Consider the following 19,734-nt stretch of genomic DNA (forward strand, 5'->3'; position numbering starts at 1 on the left):
TTCCCCTCCATCAGGCGCCCCGGCTGGCCAGGGGGAGGCAGTATAGAGACCAGTTCCTTTCCCCTCCATCAGGCGCCCCGGCTGGCCAGGGGGAGGCAGTATAGAGACCAGTTCCTTTCCCCTCCATCAGGCGCCCCGGCTGGCCAGGGGGAGGCAGTATAGAGACCAGTTCCTTTCCCCTCCATCAGGCGCCCCGGCTGGCCAGGGGGAGGCAGTATAGAGACCAGTTCCTTTCCCCTCCATCAGGCGCCCCGGCTGGCCAGGGGGAGGCAGTATAGAGACCAGTTCCTTTCCCCTCCATCAGGCGCCCCGGCTGGCCAGGGGGAGGCAGTATAGAGACCAGTTCCTTTCCCCTCCATCAGGCGCCCCCGGCTGGCCAGCAGGGGGAGGCAGTTTAGTGACCAGGATTACTGCATGTTTTTTGTGAGGGTATATCTACCCTAGGGGGACACATGCAAACTCCACACAGAATGTGCCATTCACTTTAAGCATGCGCATACCGTCTATAGAGAAGACAAGGAGAAGGAGAAAGGAGGAGATGAAAACATCCAGATGGGGCTCTCGCCCCGACCTCGGCGGGTGTTGGGTTGGAGTCTCTTACACAGCAGCCACTGGTGTCCATTTGTAAGTGGATAAGAAAGGCTGGGGCCGAGTGCCGGGGGTCTGTGCTGTGGGTGGGGGGATAATGCCTGGTATAGGTGGGTGTGTTGTTGGGAGAGGGGTGGGTGGGTGGGTGGGTGGGGGTAGGAAGGAACAGCTGTTGTCAGCTACATAGTTCTACATGGCCACACCCCCCCCCCCCCCCCCCCCCCATCCCCCTTCCTCCTCCTCTTCCTCTGTCCTGCATCACAATGTCACCAATAGACCCTCAGCAAGAGGGAGGGGGAGGAGGGTGTATGGGGGGAGGGGAGGGGAGGTGGGTTATTATTGAGAGCAGGAATGGTAGGAGAGGTGTAGGTGGTGGTGGGGGGGGGGGGGGGGGGGGTATATAACCCATTCTGACCTGAGATCAGATTCATACAAGGTTTCCACTGGACACACACACACACACTGGTCTGATTAACCCATTCTGACCTGAGATCAGATTTAAAAAAAAATGTCAGTCGTTCTTCGATTTTTTTCAAAAATAGCAGACCTACACCGAGTGGCGCGCTACGAGCTTGTAGATCTGCTATTTTTCAATAGCTAAAGCAATAACATGATGCTATAACACCAAAATGGGTTCCCGTTCAGGATGGTATATATAAAGGGACAACGCTGGCATCAATTCTCTCTCTAATAGATGACTCATTACGATTCAGTAACAGTCTCTCTCTCTCCGCACACAGTTAGATTCCCTCTACTATATTATTCAGTTCTTTTGTGTGGCCGTGCCCGGCCGGGAAGGTGACAGCTAACGTGCCATTCATCTATCTGTGGGCCCTGGGGTTGTTCTTCGGGTAACAAGAAGACTCACCCCGTTTCTGTTTTTCCTCCCAGAAATGTCCCCAATGTGAGGGGTTGGTGGGAGAGGCTGGACAGCAGACGGCTGGACTTTGAATTTCTCTAACTATAAACTTTCAGTTTATAGTTATAGTTTATAGTATAGTTAACAGCCTAAGTACAAATATAATTTATGAAAAGCTACTACAGTGAAGTCTGTTCACAGAAGTTGTTGTAGGATATGTGGGGATTATCTGACGAGGTACCGTTTGAGTGGGCAAAACCTTACATAATACTAAAGAATACTAAATTGTTTATAGGGTCAATATAAGTAATATAATATAGCCTTTCTACAGGAGTATCTTTTTATATTCTTCCAAAAAGAATACAAACAGCCAATAGCATATTACAAAGTTATCCCCCTCACTGGTGACAATTCCGGGAGGAAAAACGGGCAAGCACCGGGGCGAGTCTTCCGGTATTCTGCAGGGCCCTGGGGTTGTTCTTTGCAAAGTCACTCACTTACATTTGCTTGCTTTTTTTTAGATGGGACTTTTTTTTTCTCCCCCCCCCCCCCCCCCCCCCCCCACCCGACGCAACGGCATGAAATGAATGCTAATTATCGTCGTTTAATTTCAATTTTGATCGGGGAACCCGTTTTGGTGTTGGTCAAATTGTTATAAAAGGGATTGGGGGGGGGGCTAGCCTGTTGAAATAATGTATTGCGTTAGTAATCGTTTAGGGAAATCTTTCTCATTCCGTTGCATCAAACTGCTCCTTTAATGTCAATAGGCTGAAAGGTACTATCTATCCATCCATGCTGGACCCTTAAGGGAGATCTCGGAGAATTAATTATCTTAAACTGAATTTATAATTAGACTAGTGTCACGCACCAAAAATAGCCGATCTACAAGCTCGCAATGTACGACAGACAGTACGACGCGTTGACACCACACACACAGCACTTTATGTTTCATTCACTAATTCATCATTCCCGTAAAACCACTCCTCGCCATTTCTCGTCACAGGTTAAGATTCATACGAGTCAAATTAATCCTCATATTGTAATGCTTTAACCATTCTGAACGGGCACCCATTTTGGTGTCAGCATCATGTTATGCTTTAGCTATTTAAAAATAGCAGATCTACAAGCTCATATCGCGCCACCGAGTGGCGCGATATGAGCTTGTAGGTCTGCTATTTTTGAAAAATCGAAGAGCGACTGACATTTTTAGAATCTGATCTCAGGTCAGAATGGGTTCATCAGACCAGTGTGTGTCCAGTGGAAACCTCGTATGAATCTGATCTCAGGTCAGAATGCTTTAAGAATGTAGAAATGCACCCCAATGTGTCCCAAATGGACCTATTAAAGGGTCCCTCCAGTCTCTCCTCTCCTCAGTCGAGTTTCTTAACTCAGATAACTTCTTGTCACTTTGTTCATACTCCTTTTCCTATCCTTTCATCCTTCACAGAGCAATAAACTCTCTCTCTCACACACACACACACACACACACACACACACACACACACACACACACACACACACACACACACACACACACACACACACACACACACACACACACACACACACACACACACACACACACACACACACACACACACACACACACACACACACACACACACACACACACACACTCACACTCTCTGGGGACCATATGTTGACCCATAGCAGAGCTGAATGCAGCCATCTGCCTGTCTTACCTCTGTCCCACAGGGCAGGGACTGTGGGAGAATGTCTATGAGAAACAATACACCGTGCACGCACGCACACACGCACGCACACACACACACACACACACGCACACACGCGCACACAGAGACACAGACACTTACACACGTGCTTGCATTCACATGCACACAGCAGCACTCGCAAACAGAAACATGCCATTAACCCTTTCCCAGCCAACCCGTTTAATTGTAAAAGTGACTACAAGACAATGGTCGGTCTGTGTGTGTGTGTGTGTGTGTGTGTGTGTGTGTGTTATGTGTATGTGTGTGTGTGTGTGCGTGCGTGCGTGCATACCAGCATTAGTATTTTGTTACAGCTACAAATCAATGGTTGAGCAATGAGGAAAGGTGCAATATAAAGTTGTCTGTGTTCAATTGACTCCAAAGGTCACCAAAAGGGTCCATTTGGACCCAAGGCTTAGCCGTAAGGGTCCATTTGGTAACATTTGTCAGCTGTCAGTTACAAATGGATAACTTCTAGCACTGCATGAGGTTTATGGATTATACCGTGGACCATGTTTAGTTCCTTGTTGACTTTCTCTCAGATAATTATTAGCTTTTAGTTTGCTCTTTATAGCTTCCATGCATTTTTTAGGTTTTCGATTTTTTTGTAATTCTTTTAGCTTTTCTTTTCTTTTCTTTTCACATAAATCAGTGCTATTGATTTACCGTTAGACGTCAGTGTGTTGGTTAAAAGGATATTAAGCCAATGGAAAGTAGTAAAAAAAGCAAAGCAAAACCTCTTAACTCCATTGGACCCTCAGGCTGTTATAGCAGCTAACTCCACCACTTCTCCCCCTCTCCTGTTATAGCAGCTAACTCCACCACTTCTCCCCCTCTCCTGTTATAGCAGCTAACTCCACCACTTCTCCCCCTCTCCTGCAAGACATTGACACAAGTATAAAAGTCAAGTCACAACGCCAACTTTGATGAGGCAGATTTTGTTTTCCAAATATAAGGTTTTCTTCATTTCCTGAAAGATGTGGGAGTTAGGCAGTGTTGTTTTTGGCAGCAAGTTTCTATTTTAGTTTTAGTCATAGTCTTTGGAATAGTGTTAATTTAGTTTTTGTCACATTTTAGTCACCCGGAATGTTTTAGTGCTGGTCTAGTTTGAGTCGACTAAATGTCATGAGATTTTAGTCGACTAAATCTACAGTTGATTTAGTCGACTAAAATGCATTTTGGCGGGCCTTGATGCCGTCGTAATGGCAGATTTTACATATGCTGAAAATAACAGATCTACAAGCTGACAACGCGTCGCGCTGTGACGCGTTGTGAGCTTGTAGATCTGCTATTTTCAGCATGCAAACAAGTGTAAAATGACTTATACTGGATCTCGTGTCCACTAGTCCCTTCCTAACATTTTAGTCTAGTTTTTATTTGTCGACGAAATTGTCAGTATATTTAGTCTTAGTTTTAGTCATCTTAGCTTAGTTTCCATTTAGTTTTCGTTAGTGAAAAAAGGTAGTCGACGAACTTTTTTCGTCTTGGTTTTAGTCGACGAAAACAACACTGGAGTTAGGTGGTTTATAGCAGAATAACTGGAGGGAAAAGAAATCTGAAAATGTATATTCGCATCAAACATATACTCACTTTACATTTGAATTGTAAACGCGTGGAGGAGAGTCAGGTGACTTTCTGATTTCGGGCCCTTTATGGTGCCTGGTTTTACACGAAAGCAACAGGTGTTACGCATTAATCCATTCTGACCTGAGATCAGATTCATACGAGGTTTCCACTGGACTCACACTGGTCTGATTAACCCATTCTGACCTGAGATCAGATTCTAAAAAATGTCAGTCGTTCTTCGATTTTGAAAAATAGCAGACCTACAAGCTCGTAGCGCGCCACTCGGTGGCGCGCTACGAGCTTGTAGATCTGCTATTTTTCAAAAGCTAAAGCATAACATAATGCTAACACCAAAATGGGTTCCCACGCAAAATGGGTTAAAGTTTAAATAATAATAATAATTGGGGTATTTAAATCCTGTTGTAGAAGCCGACTGGAAGACCCAGATGTTTTACTTGAGTTTTCTTTTACTAGCAATACCACAATGTAAAAAAAATACTCTGTTACAGAGTACAAAGTCCAGTAGACCTGTTCAAAATGTTACTTGAGTAAAAGTATGTAGCCTACATATTGACACCAGCATGTATACTTACACCACCAAAGTAATTGAGTAAACAATACCTCTGATGATGTTAGGGAAGAAGTATAAAGTAGCAAAATATAAATGAAAATCATCAGGTAAAGTACCGGTATACAATAAGGTCCGTTTTACTACAAATATAGAGGGTTAAAGTGGTCGTAAGAATAAGTTAGTATTTACACCTGTGGCTCGGCAACAACAACGAGAGAGCATGTGAAGGGCTTTTTAACTAGTTGACTAGTTGCCTAGTTTACTAGTAGACTAGTTGTTTAACTCCCATTTTAGGCGGGGACCCCTTTTGGTGTTAGCATCATGTTATGCTTTAGCTGTTGAAAAATAGCGGATCTACAAGCTCATAGCGCGCCACCGAGTGGCGCGCTACGAGCTTGTAGATCTGCTATTTTTGAAAAAAATCGAAGAACGACTGACATAGAAACATAGCTTTTTCTGAAAACTGTCAGGAGGTAGAAGACATTTATAGAATCTGGTCTCAGGTCAAACCTATTATGTAAAAAAAAAAGCTTTTCTTTTTTTTTCTCCTTTTTTTTGTACATTTAAAAACTGTGTACATCGTTGACTATAATGTAGCATTCTATCTGATCTTGAGGCCTATATACAAAAACGTTGTACCGGTATATAGCAGTGTTGTTTTTGGCAGCAAATTTCTATTTTAGTTTAGTCATAGTCTTTGGACTGAAACTTCATTTAGTTTTAGTCACATTTTAGTCACCTGGGAAGTCTTAGTGTTAGTCTAGTTTTAGTCGACTAAATGTCATAAGATTTTAGTCGACTAAATCTACAGTTGATTTAGTTGACTAAAATGTATTTTGGCGGGTCTTGATGCCGTCTTAATGAGTGTTTTTACACTTGCTGAAAATAGCCGATCTACAAGCTCACAACGAGAGCTTGTGAGCTTGTAGATCAGCTATTTTCAGCATGCAACCATGTGCAAAATGACTTATACTGGATCTCTTGTCCACTAGTCCCTTCCTAGCATTTTAGTCTAGTTTTTATCTGTTGACGAAATTGTCAATATATGTAGTCTTAGTTTTAGTCATCATATCTTATTCTTCATTTAGTTTCCATTTACTTTTCGTCAGTGAAAAAAGGTAGTCGACGAACATTTTTCGTCTTAGTTTTAGTCGACGAAAACAACACTGGTATATAGGCCGGGAAAATAGTTTAGTTTAGTTTTCTTATCAACTACTATAGTACCAACAAGGTCAGCCATTAGTGGATTTACTCAGTTGAATAGTCGACTTGAGGGCATTTGCATAATGACATTAGAGCGTATACTGCTTCAGGGGCCTTCAGCTGGACTTACAGTGGGAAAGGAGGGGCCTGGGGGGGAGGGGGGGGGGGGGGTAATTGAAGGAGAAACAATGAGGATGAAGGCATAATGATGGACGGATGAAAGCCAGAACATGGATGTATGGATGGAGGACGGTGGAAGAAGAAGGCTGGGGGAATCCCCCCAAATCCCCCCAAACAAAGGACTTCTTATCTCCATATGAAATCTCATCGCCATGGCAACACAAGTGGAGGGCCACGCTTCGGTGGACACTCACTGGGGGGTGTGTGTGTGTGTGTGTGTGTGTGTGTGTGTGTGTGTGTGTGTGTGTGTGTGTGTGTGTGTGTGTGTATGTGTGTGTGTGTTTGCAGCTTAGCTACTCTCAACCTGGCATCACTACGTTAGGCATGTCATTATAGGTCAGTTATTGGCTCTCTCAACCAGTGGTCCGGGGACCACCAGTGGTCCGTGGCTCTCAACCAGTGGTCCGGGGACCACCAGTGGTCAGTGGCTCTCAACCAGTGGTCCGGGGACCACCAGTGGTCCGTGGCTCTCAACCAGTGGTCCGGGGACCACCAGTGGTCCGGGGACCACCAGTGGTCAGTGGCTCTCAACCAGTGGTCCGGGGACCATCAGTGGTCAGTGGCTCTCAACCAGTGGTCCGGGGACCACCAGTGGTCAGTGGCTCTAAACCAGTGGTCCGGGGACCACCAGTGGTCCTCGAGGGGGGTTTCCAGGTGGTCCCCCCGCTAAATTATGCTGGAGAGTCGGTAACCAAATGGACCCTTATAGATCCTTAAAGGAGAATTCCATACTAAAAGGCTTTCTTACCTTTCTTTGTAGTCGTTACGTCCCCACCAAAGAGGTCCAGGTGTTATTTTGTGCAAAAGCTCCTTATTGGCTATATTTCCCCTATTATAAGCCCTAAATTAATTGCATTGAATTGAATGAGAATTGAATGGGGCTATGGGGTGTTGTGCTAATTCGCTTATTTCCATCGCTAAAATTATAATTTCTTTGTATATATCCTCTCTTCATAATGTAAATAATATCCCAAGCGGCTCACTTTACTATTTCTTTCGATGGAAATAAGCGAACTAGCATAACACCCCATAGCCCCATTCAATTCCCATTCAATGCAATGCAATTCATTGAGGGCTTATGGTAGGGAAAATAGTCAATAAGGAGTTTTTGCACAAAAAAACACCTGGACCTCTTTGGTGGGGACGTAACAACTACAAAGAAAGGTAAGAAAGATAAGAAGGCATTCTAGCATGGAATTCTCCTTTAACGCTTGAGAGCGTCAAATGAAACCTAAATGGACCCGTTGGTTTCATTCGACGCTCTCTGAAGAGTTACATTATTGTTAATCATGTGCATTACTTAATTTACAGGAAAGTCAACAGAATTATAGCATGTAGAATAATTGTTATTTTTATCTCCTAACGGTATACCAACATCAGTACAGCATGGAATTGCAAAAAAAAAACATATGCAAGAACAACAACAATATCTCGTCAAATGGTGGTTCCGTCGTGGCTGGAATGCAGAATAAACAATGGACACAAACTGTACATTATCATTATGTTATGTTTTAGTCTACAAGCATTTGAAAAACGTATGCATTTGAAAACTTGTGCAACGGGACATACCAATACTTTTGTACTTTTACTTAAGTACATTTCTACTTCCAGACTTATACTTTCAACCCATTCTGACCGGGCACCCATTTTGGTGTTGGCATCATGTTACGTATGCTTTAGCTATTGAAAAATAGCAGATCTACAAGCTCATATCGCGCCAGAAGAACGACTGACATTTTTAGAATCTGATCTCAGGTCAGAATGGGTTAATCAGACCATGCAGTGTGTGTCCAGTGGAAACCTCATATGAATCTGATCTCAGGTCAGAATTGGTTAATGGCATTTCTACATTGGAGTATTGAGACGTTTTTTTTTTTTTTGCGGCTTCGGCCTTTATTTTATTAATTCTTTTATGGAGGGACAGACAGTAGGCTGACAGGAAATGGGGAGAGAGATGAGGGGGGAGTAAAGGTTTGTCGGGATCGGGAGTCGAACCCGCGGCACACTGCCAGACTGGATTTACCAGCCAAGGTGCCTGGACCGCTGAGCCACGGCCCAGGCCTCAGTAATGATACTTTTACCTAAAACAAATTGCTATAGTACTTTATCCAACAGTTTAAATCACAGGTATTCCTGTCACCCAATCTCAATACAAGGTTCCAATTAAATGTATTGCCACAATTCATGCAAATCAAGACATAATGGGGTGTGTAATGTATGACAGGGTACATAATAGTCAGTGTATTACATAACGACCATTTGGATTCACAATGTGAGGCAATAACGTGTATAGGAATGTGTATACATACACCAGAGTTATATTTTAGTTTTTATAGGGAGCGTTCACACCTAGCACTAACTGCCAAGTTTAACTAGTTTAACTCAGCAACTTGTGACGTAGACTGGAGCGATTTTTAAAACTAGAGACTACTAGCCCATTTAGACCCGAGATGATTCTACAAATCTTCTAACGTCTTCTAAATCCTGACAGTTTTCTGAAAAACTCATGTGGTGCTCAACCTTTTTCATGTCAAGGACCCCCAGAATTATCTGTATTTGGCTGCGGACCCCTATCTGAAAATATGTTGTTCCAGGGACCCTCCCAGAAGCAAAGATTTGAGTTAAAAAACGTTCACTCTGAAAGAATATTCAAAGATTTGCGCCACATGTTCACGATGCTTAAAAAATAGCAGATCTACAATCTCATGAGCTTGTAGATCTTCTATTTTTCAATAGCTAAAGTATAACATAATGCTTAAAACACCAAAAGGGGTTCCCCCCCAAAATGGGCTAGAGTAAAATCTCTCAGAAAAGAAATGACGGGTGCTGAACAAAAAACGTATACATACAGAAAGAAGGTAGGATGTCCGCTCACCGTATTCTTTAAGCTCCCAGAGTCCATGTATTATTGGATTCAACATTTCCGTCAGACCCAACTAGAGTAGCCTCGGCCCCAGCCTCGCTCATCATCTGCGAAGAGGAAAGCCTGGTCACAAGTTAACCTAAGGCAGAGAGAAACGCCTGGTCACAACCTATAAGACAGAGAGAAAAGCCTGGTCACAACCTAAGGCAGAGAGAAAAGCCTGGTCACAACCTATAAGACAGAGAGAAAAGCCTGGTCAGAACCTAAGACAGAGAAAAGCCTGGTCACAACCTATAAGACAGAGAGAAAAGCCTGGTCACAACCTATAAGACAGAGAGAAAAGCCTGGTCACAACCTATAAGACAGAGAAAAGCCTGGTCACAACCTAAGGCAGAGAGAAAAGCCTGGTCACAACCTATAAGATAAGACAGAGAGAAAAGCCTGGTCACAACCTATAAGACAGAGAAAAGCCTGGTCACAACCTAAGGCAGAGAGAAAAGCCTGGTCACAACCTAAGGCAGAGAGAAAAGCCTGGTCAGAACCTAAGACAGAGAAACGCCTGGTCACAACCTATAAGACAGAGAAAAGCCTGGTCACAACCTATAAGACTGAGAGAAAAGCCTGGTCACAACCTAAGGCAGAGAGAAAAGCCTGGTCACAACCTATAAGACTGAGAGAAAAGCCTGGTCACAACCTATAAGACAGAGAGAAAAGCCTGGTCACAACCTATAAGACAGAGAGAAAAGCCTGGTCACAACCTAAGGCAGAGAGAAAAGCCTGGTCACAACCTATAAGACAGAGAGAAAAGCCTGGTCACAACCTATAAGATAAGACAGAGAGAAAAGCCTGGTCACAACCTATAAGACAGAGAAAAGCCTGGTCACAACCTAAGACAGAGAAAAGCCTGGTCACAACCTAAGACAGAGAAAAGCCTGGTCACAACCTATAAGACAGAGAGAAAAGCCTGGTCACAACCTATAAGACAGAGAAAAGCCTGGTCACAACCTAAGGTAGAGAGAAAAGCCTGGTCACAACCTAAGACAGAGAAAAGCCTGGTCACAACCTAAGACAGAGAAAAGCCTGGTCACAACCTATAAGACAGAGAGAAAAGCCTGGTCACAACCTAAGGCAGAGGGAAAAGCCTGGTCACAACCTATAAGACAGAGAGAAAAGCCTGGTCACAACCTAAGGCAGAGAGAAAAGCCTGGTCACAACCTAAGGCAGAGAGAAAAGCCTGGTCACAACCTATAAGATAGAGAGAAAAGCCTGGTCACAACCTATAAGACTGAGAGAAAAGCCTGGTCACAACCTAAGGCAGAGAGTGTCAGGCACTCGGTGAAAGTGTCGAGGCGGCCAGAACATCCGTCAGATGCAGTTCTTGTTTCAATTCACGGAGAATGTAAGAATGTAAAGCCTCAACTTCCGCCAAAACACTCTAGTACACAGTGGGGGTCCGGGGACCCCCATGGGTCCTTGAGTGAGTTCCAGGGGCTCCAGCTAAATGGTAGTTAAGAACCAAATGGACCTTAATGGGTCTGTAACACAAGAGTGTACAAATGGAACCAAATGGCATTTGTACACTCTTGAGTTAAATCAACTTAGATTTTACGATATAAATTGGGGTCCCGGCATAAAAATGCCATTAAAAATGGGGGACCGTAGACTAATGCATGTCCAAATGAAGAATCGCTGCTAGAGCCGTAATAAAAATCTCTCATGGTGTCCCTGGCTTACCTTTACAAATGGGGTCCTCGGGGTATTTGCTGTCAATTTGGGGGTCGTCGAAAACGTATGGGAACAACTTCTCTACAGCGTAGGTCTTGCCCAGTGTGCTACCCGGTATGAACAGTGTGCTACCCGGTATGAACAGTGTGCTACCCGGTATGAACAGTGTGCTACCCGGTATGAACAGTGTGCTACCCGGTATGAACAGAACTAAATGAGACCCAAATATCAGCACAGGAAAAAACAAACCAGCAAATCAGTTTAAGAAAAAAAGTTTATTTCCGTTACAAAACACGCAAGAGGAAATATCAAATATATTAAACTTGATACAAACATCAAACAGCCCAAAGTCCTCTATAAATATGTTAAAATAAATTAAACAAATTAATTTACTAAACAAAATTAAGTTACTAAAGATTATCCCCTACAAAAAAACACTTTTTGACGAACGTCCTGAAACATGTCGATGAGACCACTAAATAAACAGCAGAGCACATCTCTCTTTCTCAGCACCAACTAAAGTCAAATAACACACACAACTACATAACTTCTAACATCGCTATATAAAGGTACATTCTCCGACTACCGCAGTATCCTAAAGTACTACAGTATCCTAACAAAGTACTACAGTATCCTAAAGTACTACAGTAGTCTGGAGTCTGTTTCAGTAAGACCGGGGCACTTGGCTTTAGAAAAGAAACGCTTGTGATCAAGACCGTCCAAGTGCCTGGCAATTTTTAAAAAAAGAAAAGAAAAGGACAAAAAATTATATTCATCAACCCCATCTGACTTGTAAACCTTCCCAGTTTTATGGAACTCTGGTCTAGTTAGTAGAGAAAAAAGGACAACATTTAGTGTTAGAAAAAAGTGACACTTTGCCGTCAAGGATTCTGCTGCGTAAAGGGGTTGGTGATTTGGTTTTTCAGTTTGGAGACGGTTTTAACCCAAACATGGAATAGAAAAACAAAAACAAAACAAAAAAACTACTAGAGGACCTCTATTGGGCCTGTCAACACGCACACACACACACACACACCGTTAAAACCCAGGAGAACACAACACTACAAGTTTACCAGCTTCCTTTTCGAAGCCTAATTTATGCTCAATTGTCGCTCAACGGCGATCCGTGCCAATGGCCGCCCTACAAACTCACAATGTAGGCTCGCAGTCTGCTTGTACGTCTGCTATTTCCGCGCGCGCCATCGTACGACAAAGTATGAATTAGGAGAGAGATGACTCTGGAAGAACCAGACCTAATCATCTCAGAACAAACACGGTCACCGAGCCTGCTTAAATTACACTTCAGGCACTTTGTTTAAAACTCCCAACGTTTAGGTTCAAGGCACATCACCTGAGGCCACTTCAACCTAAAAAAACATCTTTAAGGCTAATCGAACGCCAATTAAAGCTCCATTGAATGACTTTGACGTTGTTGGGGGTTTGAAATGTCAATTTTGGTCGTTCACAATACATTAGTAAAGTTCTGGAATAAAAAAAGTTCACCAGCTTAAAAAAAAGAAAATAAATGCTGTGAAAGACAAAAAAATAATAATACTCACATTGTGCATTTGTCTAACTGTAGTCTAAGGCTTGTTTTTGGAAAGAAAAAGGTTGCCAATTTGGTCACGCAACAGTCATTCACCAACAGTACAGTTGTGCAAAAACAAAACAGCTTACTAGTTACTGGTATCACAGATTGCCGAGTTAAGTTAAATGGAAAAAGGAGGCAAAAATAAGTCATTGTGCATTTGACTAACTGTACTCAAAAGTCTGTATCAACACTTTGGCGTTGTGACACCATCATTTGCCATTACATTAGTACAGTTATGTAATAAAAGATATACAAGAAAATGTCCAGCTTATCAAAAGAAAATTGCTGTGTAAAGTTAATTTTGAAGGGGAAAATAAACAATGTCAGAATAAAATATAAGGAAAGAAAAAAGTTACATTGTGCGTTTCTCTAACCGTAGTCTAAGGCTGTGGGCTTGGCGAAAAGGGTACAGCTTTACATCTTTGGCTTTTGTCACAGTCTTCAGATGATTTCACAATTTCTCTCAGTGTGACTGGGGTGTGGTTGGATTCAAACTAGGAGGCACAGGGGGGGCCCAATCACACTGTGATTACAATCTTTGTCTACTACAATAATCTGTCTTCATATACCATTTGATTTCTTACTAAATCTTTGTCCTGATAAAGAGAGAGGCATCTCCAACCTACTATAATAATATCTCGACACAATCTCTGCCCAGCTACAACACTGTCTTATTATACAATACTGCCAGAACTACTTTATCTTTGTTGATAAGGCTTTTTTCTTTGATAAACACTTCGCGAACTCTCCCGCAAAAAAAAACACTGTGTCATCATCATCTCTCATCAGCGGTTCACAGTTTGGGTTTCCGTCACAGAACATGTGAAATCTCTATGGTCCCAATTTTGTTCTCGGCTCCCCGATGAGCACAACAACACAGGCAATGATACAGCTAGTCTTTATTTACACCCACAGGCATCTTGCCTGGACCGTCCCGTGCCAGCCCAGGGGGGGCTGTGTGAATGTCTAATGAATGGAGGGTTATCCAGGCTAAATGGCGTGTCCCATCTCTGAACCTTTTTTTACAGGCAGAACCCAGTAGCGTCCTCGCCGGGGACCGAGAGCTGACTGAACACGGCCAGGCGCCTGGCGGACTCCGAGCTGCTGAGCGAACTGTCCGAGCTCCCGCTGCCGCCGTCGTGATCCCCGTCGTTCAGGGAGGTGTGGGAGAGGGAGCGGGCGCCCATGAGGGGTCCCGTCGCCGCCGCGTACGCCCCCGCCCCCGGAGGAGCCCCGGGACTCAGCCTCAGGGGCGGCGGCGGGGAGGTGCCCGGGGACAGGCCCAGCAGCGAGCAGCCCGAGTCGGGGGAAGGCAGGAAGCGGGGAGGCAGCGGCTCCAGCAGCGGGCAGGTCAGCTGCTGGGACGCGGCGTGGTGGTGGTGGTGGTGTTGTTGGGAGTGCAGGGCGGGCGAGGCCTCGAAGTTGCCGTCCATGCCCAGCAGGGCGCGGGCGAGGAGCTCCGTGATGTCGGCGCAGGACGTGGGCGAGACGGAGGGCGAGCGGGAGGAGAAGGACGGGGCGCGCGGGGCGGTGGGCTGGAGCATCTGCGGCGGCGGAGGGGAGGGGAATCCGGCGAAGCTGAAACTCTGCCGGAGCAGAGGGGGCCTGCGGGGACGGAATGAGCCGGGCGGGAACGAACCGGGAACCGGGAACGACATGGTGCCGCCGGGCAGGGGCGGAGGACCGCCGCACATCATGGGGGACGAGGAGGAGGAGTTCTCGTCCTCCTGCTCCTCGTCGTTGTGGACAAAGTGGCAGCGGATGCCGTAGGGGCAGAAGCCGATGGTGTGGAACGTGCGGCACGGCTCCGTCTTGTACTTGGGGTGCCGGCTCAGGTCCCGCAGCTCGTCGTAGCCGTGGGCGAACTGGCACTTGCCGCCGTACTTGCAGGTGCCGCTCTCGGCGAACGTGCGGCAGAGCTCCGTCTTGTAGCGCGAGGACGACGAGGAGGTGGACGACGAGGCCGAGGAGAACTGCGAGGCGAGGGAGGACGACGACAGGGAGGAGCCCGCGCCCAGCGCCGCGATGGGATTGGTGGACTGGGAGAAGAGGGCGTCGTCGCCCACGCCGCAGGGCCAGCCCAGGTCGGACGCGGCGACGCCACCGCCCACACCGCCGCTGGTGGTGGAGGTCTCCACCATGCTGAGGGACCGGCCGGCCCAGAAGTCGGGCTTTCGCCATTGGGCCGACAAGGGGCGCTGCTGCCGGGGCGTTTGGGGACTGGCTGGCTGCTGCTGTTGCTGTTGCTGCCCCAGCAGGCTGGAGGCCAGGAACATGCTGTCCGACTGGTCCGCGGACAGGTGGGAGACGGAGGAGAGAGACGAAGACGAGGACGAGAAGAGCGCGGCGGCGGGGTGGCGCGGCTGACCGTTGTAGCTCGGCGTTCTCGTCACCATGCTGGGAGAGGGCGGCGGCACGTTCTGCTCCCTCAGCTCCAGACTCAGTAGCTGCTGTTAGAGAGAAAACAGAAAATACATTTTACAATTTAGGGGGTTTAGCACTTTATCCAGAGCAATTTACAATAAGCAAGTCAAGCATGCCAATGATGCCATGTATACACATCAAATGCAGACAGTGTAGTCTGTAGTGCCTCAGTAAAACTAGGATCACAGTTAAAGCAAGCGTCAACATGCCGGCTTGTGATAAGACATTTTCCTGTAGTATACTAGTCCAGTACACAGGCTGTCTACAGTAGTATACTAGTCCAGTACACTCGATGGAGAACACAGGCTGTGTTTACAGTAGTATACTAGTCCAGTACACACGATGGAGAACACAGGCTGTGTTTACAGTAGTATACTAGTCCAGTACACACGATGGAGAACACAGGCTGTGTTTTACAGTAGTATACTAGTCCAGTACACTCGATGGAGAACACAGGCTGTGTTTACAGTAGTATACTAGTCCAGTACACACAATGGAGAACACAGGCTGTGTTTTACAGTAGTATACTAGTCCAGTACACTCGATGGAGAACACAGGCTGTGTATACAGTAGTATACTAGTCTAGTACACACGATGGAGAACACAGGCTGTGTTTACAGTAGTATACTAGTCCAGTACACTCGATGGAGAACACAGGCTGTGTTTACAGTAGTATACTAGTCCAGTACACACAATGGAGAACACAGGCTGTGTTTTACAGTAGTATACTAGTCCAGTACACACGATGGAGAACACAGGCTGTGTTTACAGTAGTATTCTAGTCCAGTACACACGATGGAGAACACAGGCTGTGTTTTAAAAGAGGGAGAGAAGTGCCAGTGGTTAGGACGGTCTCAACCCTTTGTACTTCATTTGATTAAGTGGAAAGTTGAGAGGAAAGCCGATGGAGCAATTTGTAATCATTATTACAAATTATCATCATTATTTCCATGGCTATCTCTGTACTTTTCTTCACTTAAGACAGTAATAGACACTTATAAGAGACAGTGAAAAGAATTGTCACATTGATTGACATCATCCACCGGCCATTATAAAAATCCAAGCGTTTAAAAATAGACGGGGCTCAGGCAGATTCGTCCAGGCTCAGTCTTTAGGCATGCAGTGATGCTTAGGGTGCAATGGGTGCATCCCAAAAATCACAAAAGATTAATGATAAATGGACCTGTCTGGGGGTCCCATGGACACACTACTGTACTATTTCATTTTACTTTGTTTGCATTACACTTTGCACTGTTGTTTGCATAACTCTTTAGAAGATTTAGATACTAGATGAAATGGGAGTTGAATTTGTAAAAAAAAAAAAAAAAAAAAAAAAAAAAAAAAAAAAGACAAAATATGACTATCTAAAAGACCACCTCTGGGTCCCGGGACCCATTACAGTGAAACCCTATTTACATCACCGGGCATGCATGTTCTGTATATGGCAGTAGTTCCCAAAGTGGGGTCCGGAGACCCCCAGGGGTACCTGAGCCCTGAGGGAGTGCTAGGGGGTCCCCAGCTAAAGTAGTAGCTAAATTATAGTTTGGAACCAAATGGACCCCTATGGGTCTCTAACTCCGAAAGTTTACAAATGTACACTCAAGAGTTAAATTAACATTGATTTTAAAAGATGAATTGGGGTCCCAGAGATAGAAACGCCGTTAAATGGGGGTCCGTAGACTAATGCAGGTCAAACTGGGAGGGGGTCCTTGAAATTAAACGGGATGAGAATCACTGCTAGAGCCGTAAAAATCTTCTCTTATGGGGGTTACTGGCATAACAAATGGGGGTCCGTGGGCTAATTAGTGTCCATTTAAGGGTCCCTGACATGAAAAGGTTTGGGGACCACCACTGTATGGACATGGACAAGTCATGCCACAGACACGTTTGTCCACAATATACTATCAACAATTTAAAATCACTATCCAGTACATTGTGAACCATCAACACAGCATCTGTCTACTCTAAACAACAAGGTATCTAAATTACACTTTTAACATTGTGGTCAAGACAAAATGACCTTTTAGAATTCAACAAGTTATTATAGAAAACAGCTTGTTCCTTGGAATTCATGTAGCATTTGTCCACTAAATAGACAGATTTAACCACATGGACCCTTAGGCTACCATCCCTATAGTACATAGCAAGCTCACAGTGAGTCACAACAACGCAAAGCTATCTTCCTGGCATAGAGTTATTGTGTTGGATATAACCCACAGGTGGTCATATAGTAGGCCGTTACTGTAGACACGAGTTTATACATTTTGACAAGAAGTAGTGACAGAATTGAGGCAGGTTATGTTTCAAGCCTAAATATAATAGTTCTGACCCTTTCCAACCCGATTGTTTTTGCTATGCTATAGTGCCATAGCATTAACCGTTAACATTATAACTGCTATGAGAAGAGAAGTGTGCATCAGCCAGGCCAACAAAAGCAAGTTTGAGAATGTACCTTTTTTTTTTTAATGGTGGCTCCTCAGTCACTCATCAAAACAACATTGTCCAAATAAAACAAAAAAAAAGGTACCAAATATAACTTTTAAGACCCACTATTAACTGCAATAAAGTTACTGCCTCGCTCGAAAAGCTGCTGACTGACTTTCTTTCTTTCTCGCAGAGAGAAAGATGCAAAGCGTGCACAGACTGTGCAGCTGCATCGTGTCATGTTTGACATGTGGAAGTCCCTTGTGGTGTTTGTGTCGGAATGCTCGCTAAAGTTAGCTTAAAAAGCTACGTTTTAACCGACGCCACTTTTCCCACCCGTTTAAACGGCTTTTTTTTTTTTTACACAACGTTAAGTCAATCAACTAACTTTTACTTAACCTTGGGCAACAACAACAAGCACAAAAATGAATGAATAGAACGTGAGTGTGTGGGTCGGTCGGTTTGGGCCGCGGCGCGTTGCCGTTGTGTGTGTGTGTGTGTGTGTGTGTGTGGAGGAATGAATCACAACAACAAAGCAAAGCGACACCAAAACGCGCCCACTTGTTGAACAGAAACACCGAACCAACCTTATAATATCACGATGTCTTTTGATCCGAAATCCATGTCGAAGAGAGAGAGGAGTTAACGGTTATCGGTTATAATGCATCGATGAGTTAAAGTTAACTGGCTGGTTTAAAAAAAAAAAAGTTTTGAAGGAAGGAAGGAACGGTCTGAGTTTCAGCTAACTTTATCTAGCCTCCTCCTCCACCACCACCAGCATGAGGCTGGCTGCTGGCTGTCTGTCTGTAGCATTATGTTATGCTTTAGCTATTGAAAAATAGCAGATCTACAAGCTCGTGGCGCGCTACGAGCTTGTAGGTCTGCTATTTTTTTTGAAAATTCGAAGAACTATACTGACATAGAAACATGGCTTTTTCAGAAAAATGTCAGGATGTATAGAAGATTTTTTTTTAATCTGATCTCAGGTCAGAATGGGTTAACTGATCCACAACAAGTGGTAGGGGGGGGGGGGGGAGTATATGCTATACTTTATAATAATACAGTTTATAGGTGTTTAACTTTAGTAAAAAAGTATCAATACAAGCAATGGAGAAACACTCCTGCCCTGCTACAAGCATAAGTGCAGAATTCAAAGTGTGCTTGAAGTAAAAGTACAAAAAGTATAGCCCAAGATTTTTAGACCATCATGAATTTATTGATTCTGACATTTTCCAAGACGTATTTATTTATGATCGATTTTTTTTTATGATCGACATTTTTTTTATCGTAGATTGAAAATGTATAAATGTTGGGCTAATACCAAAAAGTGCATCAAAGTGTGCTTATAAAGTGAAGTGAGAAAGCGACCGTCGTAACTATAAACCAACTAACTAATACTACAGTTACGAGAAACTTTTGGTTGACTTTCCTTGTCGGTTGGTTTTTCTTTCAATCTCTCCTTAAATTAAAGCTTAGTTTAGTTCAATTTTACCTTCAACATCATTTCCTCCAGGTCCACGAACTGGCTGTGCGGGTAAGACGGCATCTTATAATCTTCTAGTTTTAGGAAGGAAGGAAGGAAGTCAAGGAGGATGTCGTGTTGTCTGACTGTCACCACCTCTCTCCACCAGAACCAGAACCAGTCCAGTCCAGCAGCAGCAACCAACGGCAGGCAGGCAGCACTGGCTTCTCTCAATTCTTAAATGGCTGGCATTTGGGATTTCTTTCTTTCTTTCTTTCTTGCGACGACTTGAGAGTGGGGATTAGAAAACTTTTCACAGATGTGTGTGTGTGTGCTCTGCTGTGGATTGGATTGGAAAACTTGGGAAGCCCCCTCCCCTCCCACGACCACGTGGTGCTGGCTGGCTCTCAGACAAACGCATCAGTGGACTTCCATGCTAGTACTCCTCAGAGGCCCCGCCCCTCGTCCCGCGGTTTGGTGGCTCAGGCCCCGCCCCTCGTCCCGCGGTTTGGTGGTGGGTGGGTGGGTGTGGGTGAGGCGTGGAT

The 19,734-nt window shown here is 44.7% G+C and overlaps 1 protein-coding gene across 1 annotated transcript; it reads right to left on the reverse strand.

Annotated features, from left to right (window-relative positions):
- Positions 1-11,553: 11,553 nt before the first annotated feature.
- Positions 11,554-19,336, reverse strand: LOC310864733 (uncharacterized protein). Its single transcript, XM_083773457.1, has 2 exons — positions 19,220-19,336; positions 11,554-15,329 (listed from the first exon to the last, which is right to left on the reverse strand). Exons 1-2 carry the CDS (start codon positions 19,271-19,273, stop codon positions 13,902-13,904), a joined length of 1,482 nt encoding a protein of 493 aa, XP_083629583.1. The 5' UTR covers positions 19,274-19,336; the 3' UTR covers positions 11,554-13,901.
- Positions 19,337-19,734: the final 398 nt, after the last annotated feature.

Source organism: Protomyctophum parallelum (assembly GCF_964188405.1).
Source record: "Protomyctophum parallelum genome assembly, chromosome: 9".
In the NCBI taxonomy this organism is placed as follows: Eukaryota; Metazoa; Chordata; class Actinopteri; order Myctophiformes; family Myctophidae; genus Protomyctophum; species Protomyctophum parallelum.

Coding starts and splice junctions, on each gene's coding strand:
- LOC310864733 (XM_083773457.1), bottom strand. CDS start 19,273: ATGCCGTCTTACCCGCACAGCCAGTTCGTGGACCTGGAGGAAATGATG. Junction 15,330..19,219: donor TGGAGGAAATGATGTTGAAG/GTAAAATTGAAC, acceptor TCTCTCTAACAG/CAGCTACTGAGTCTGGAGCT.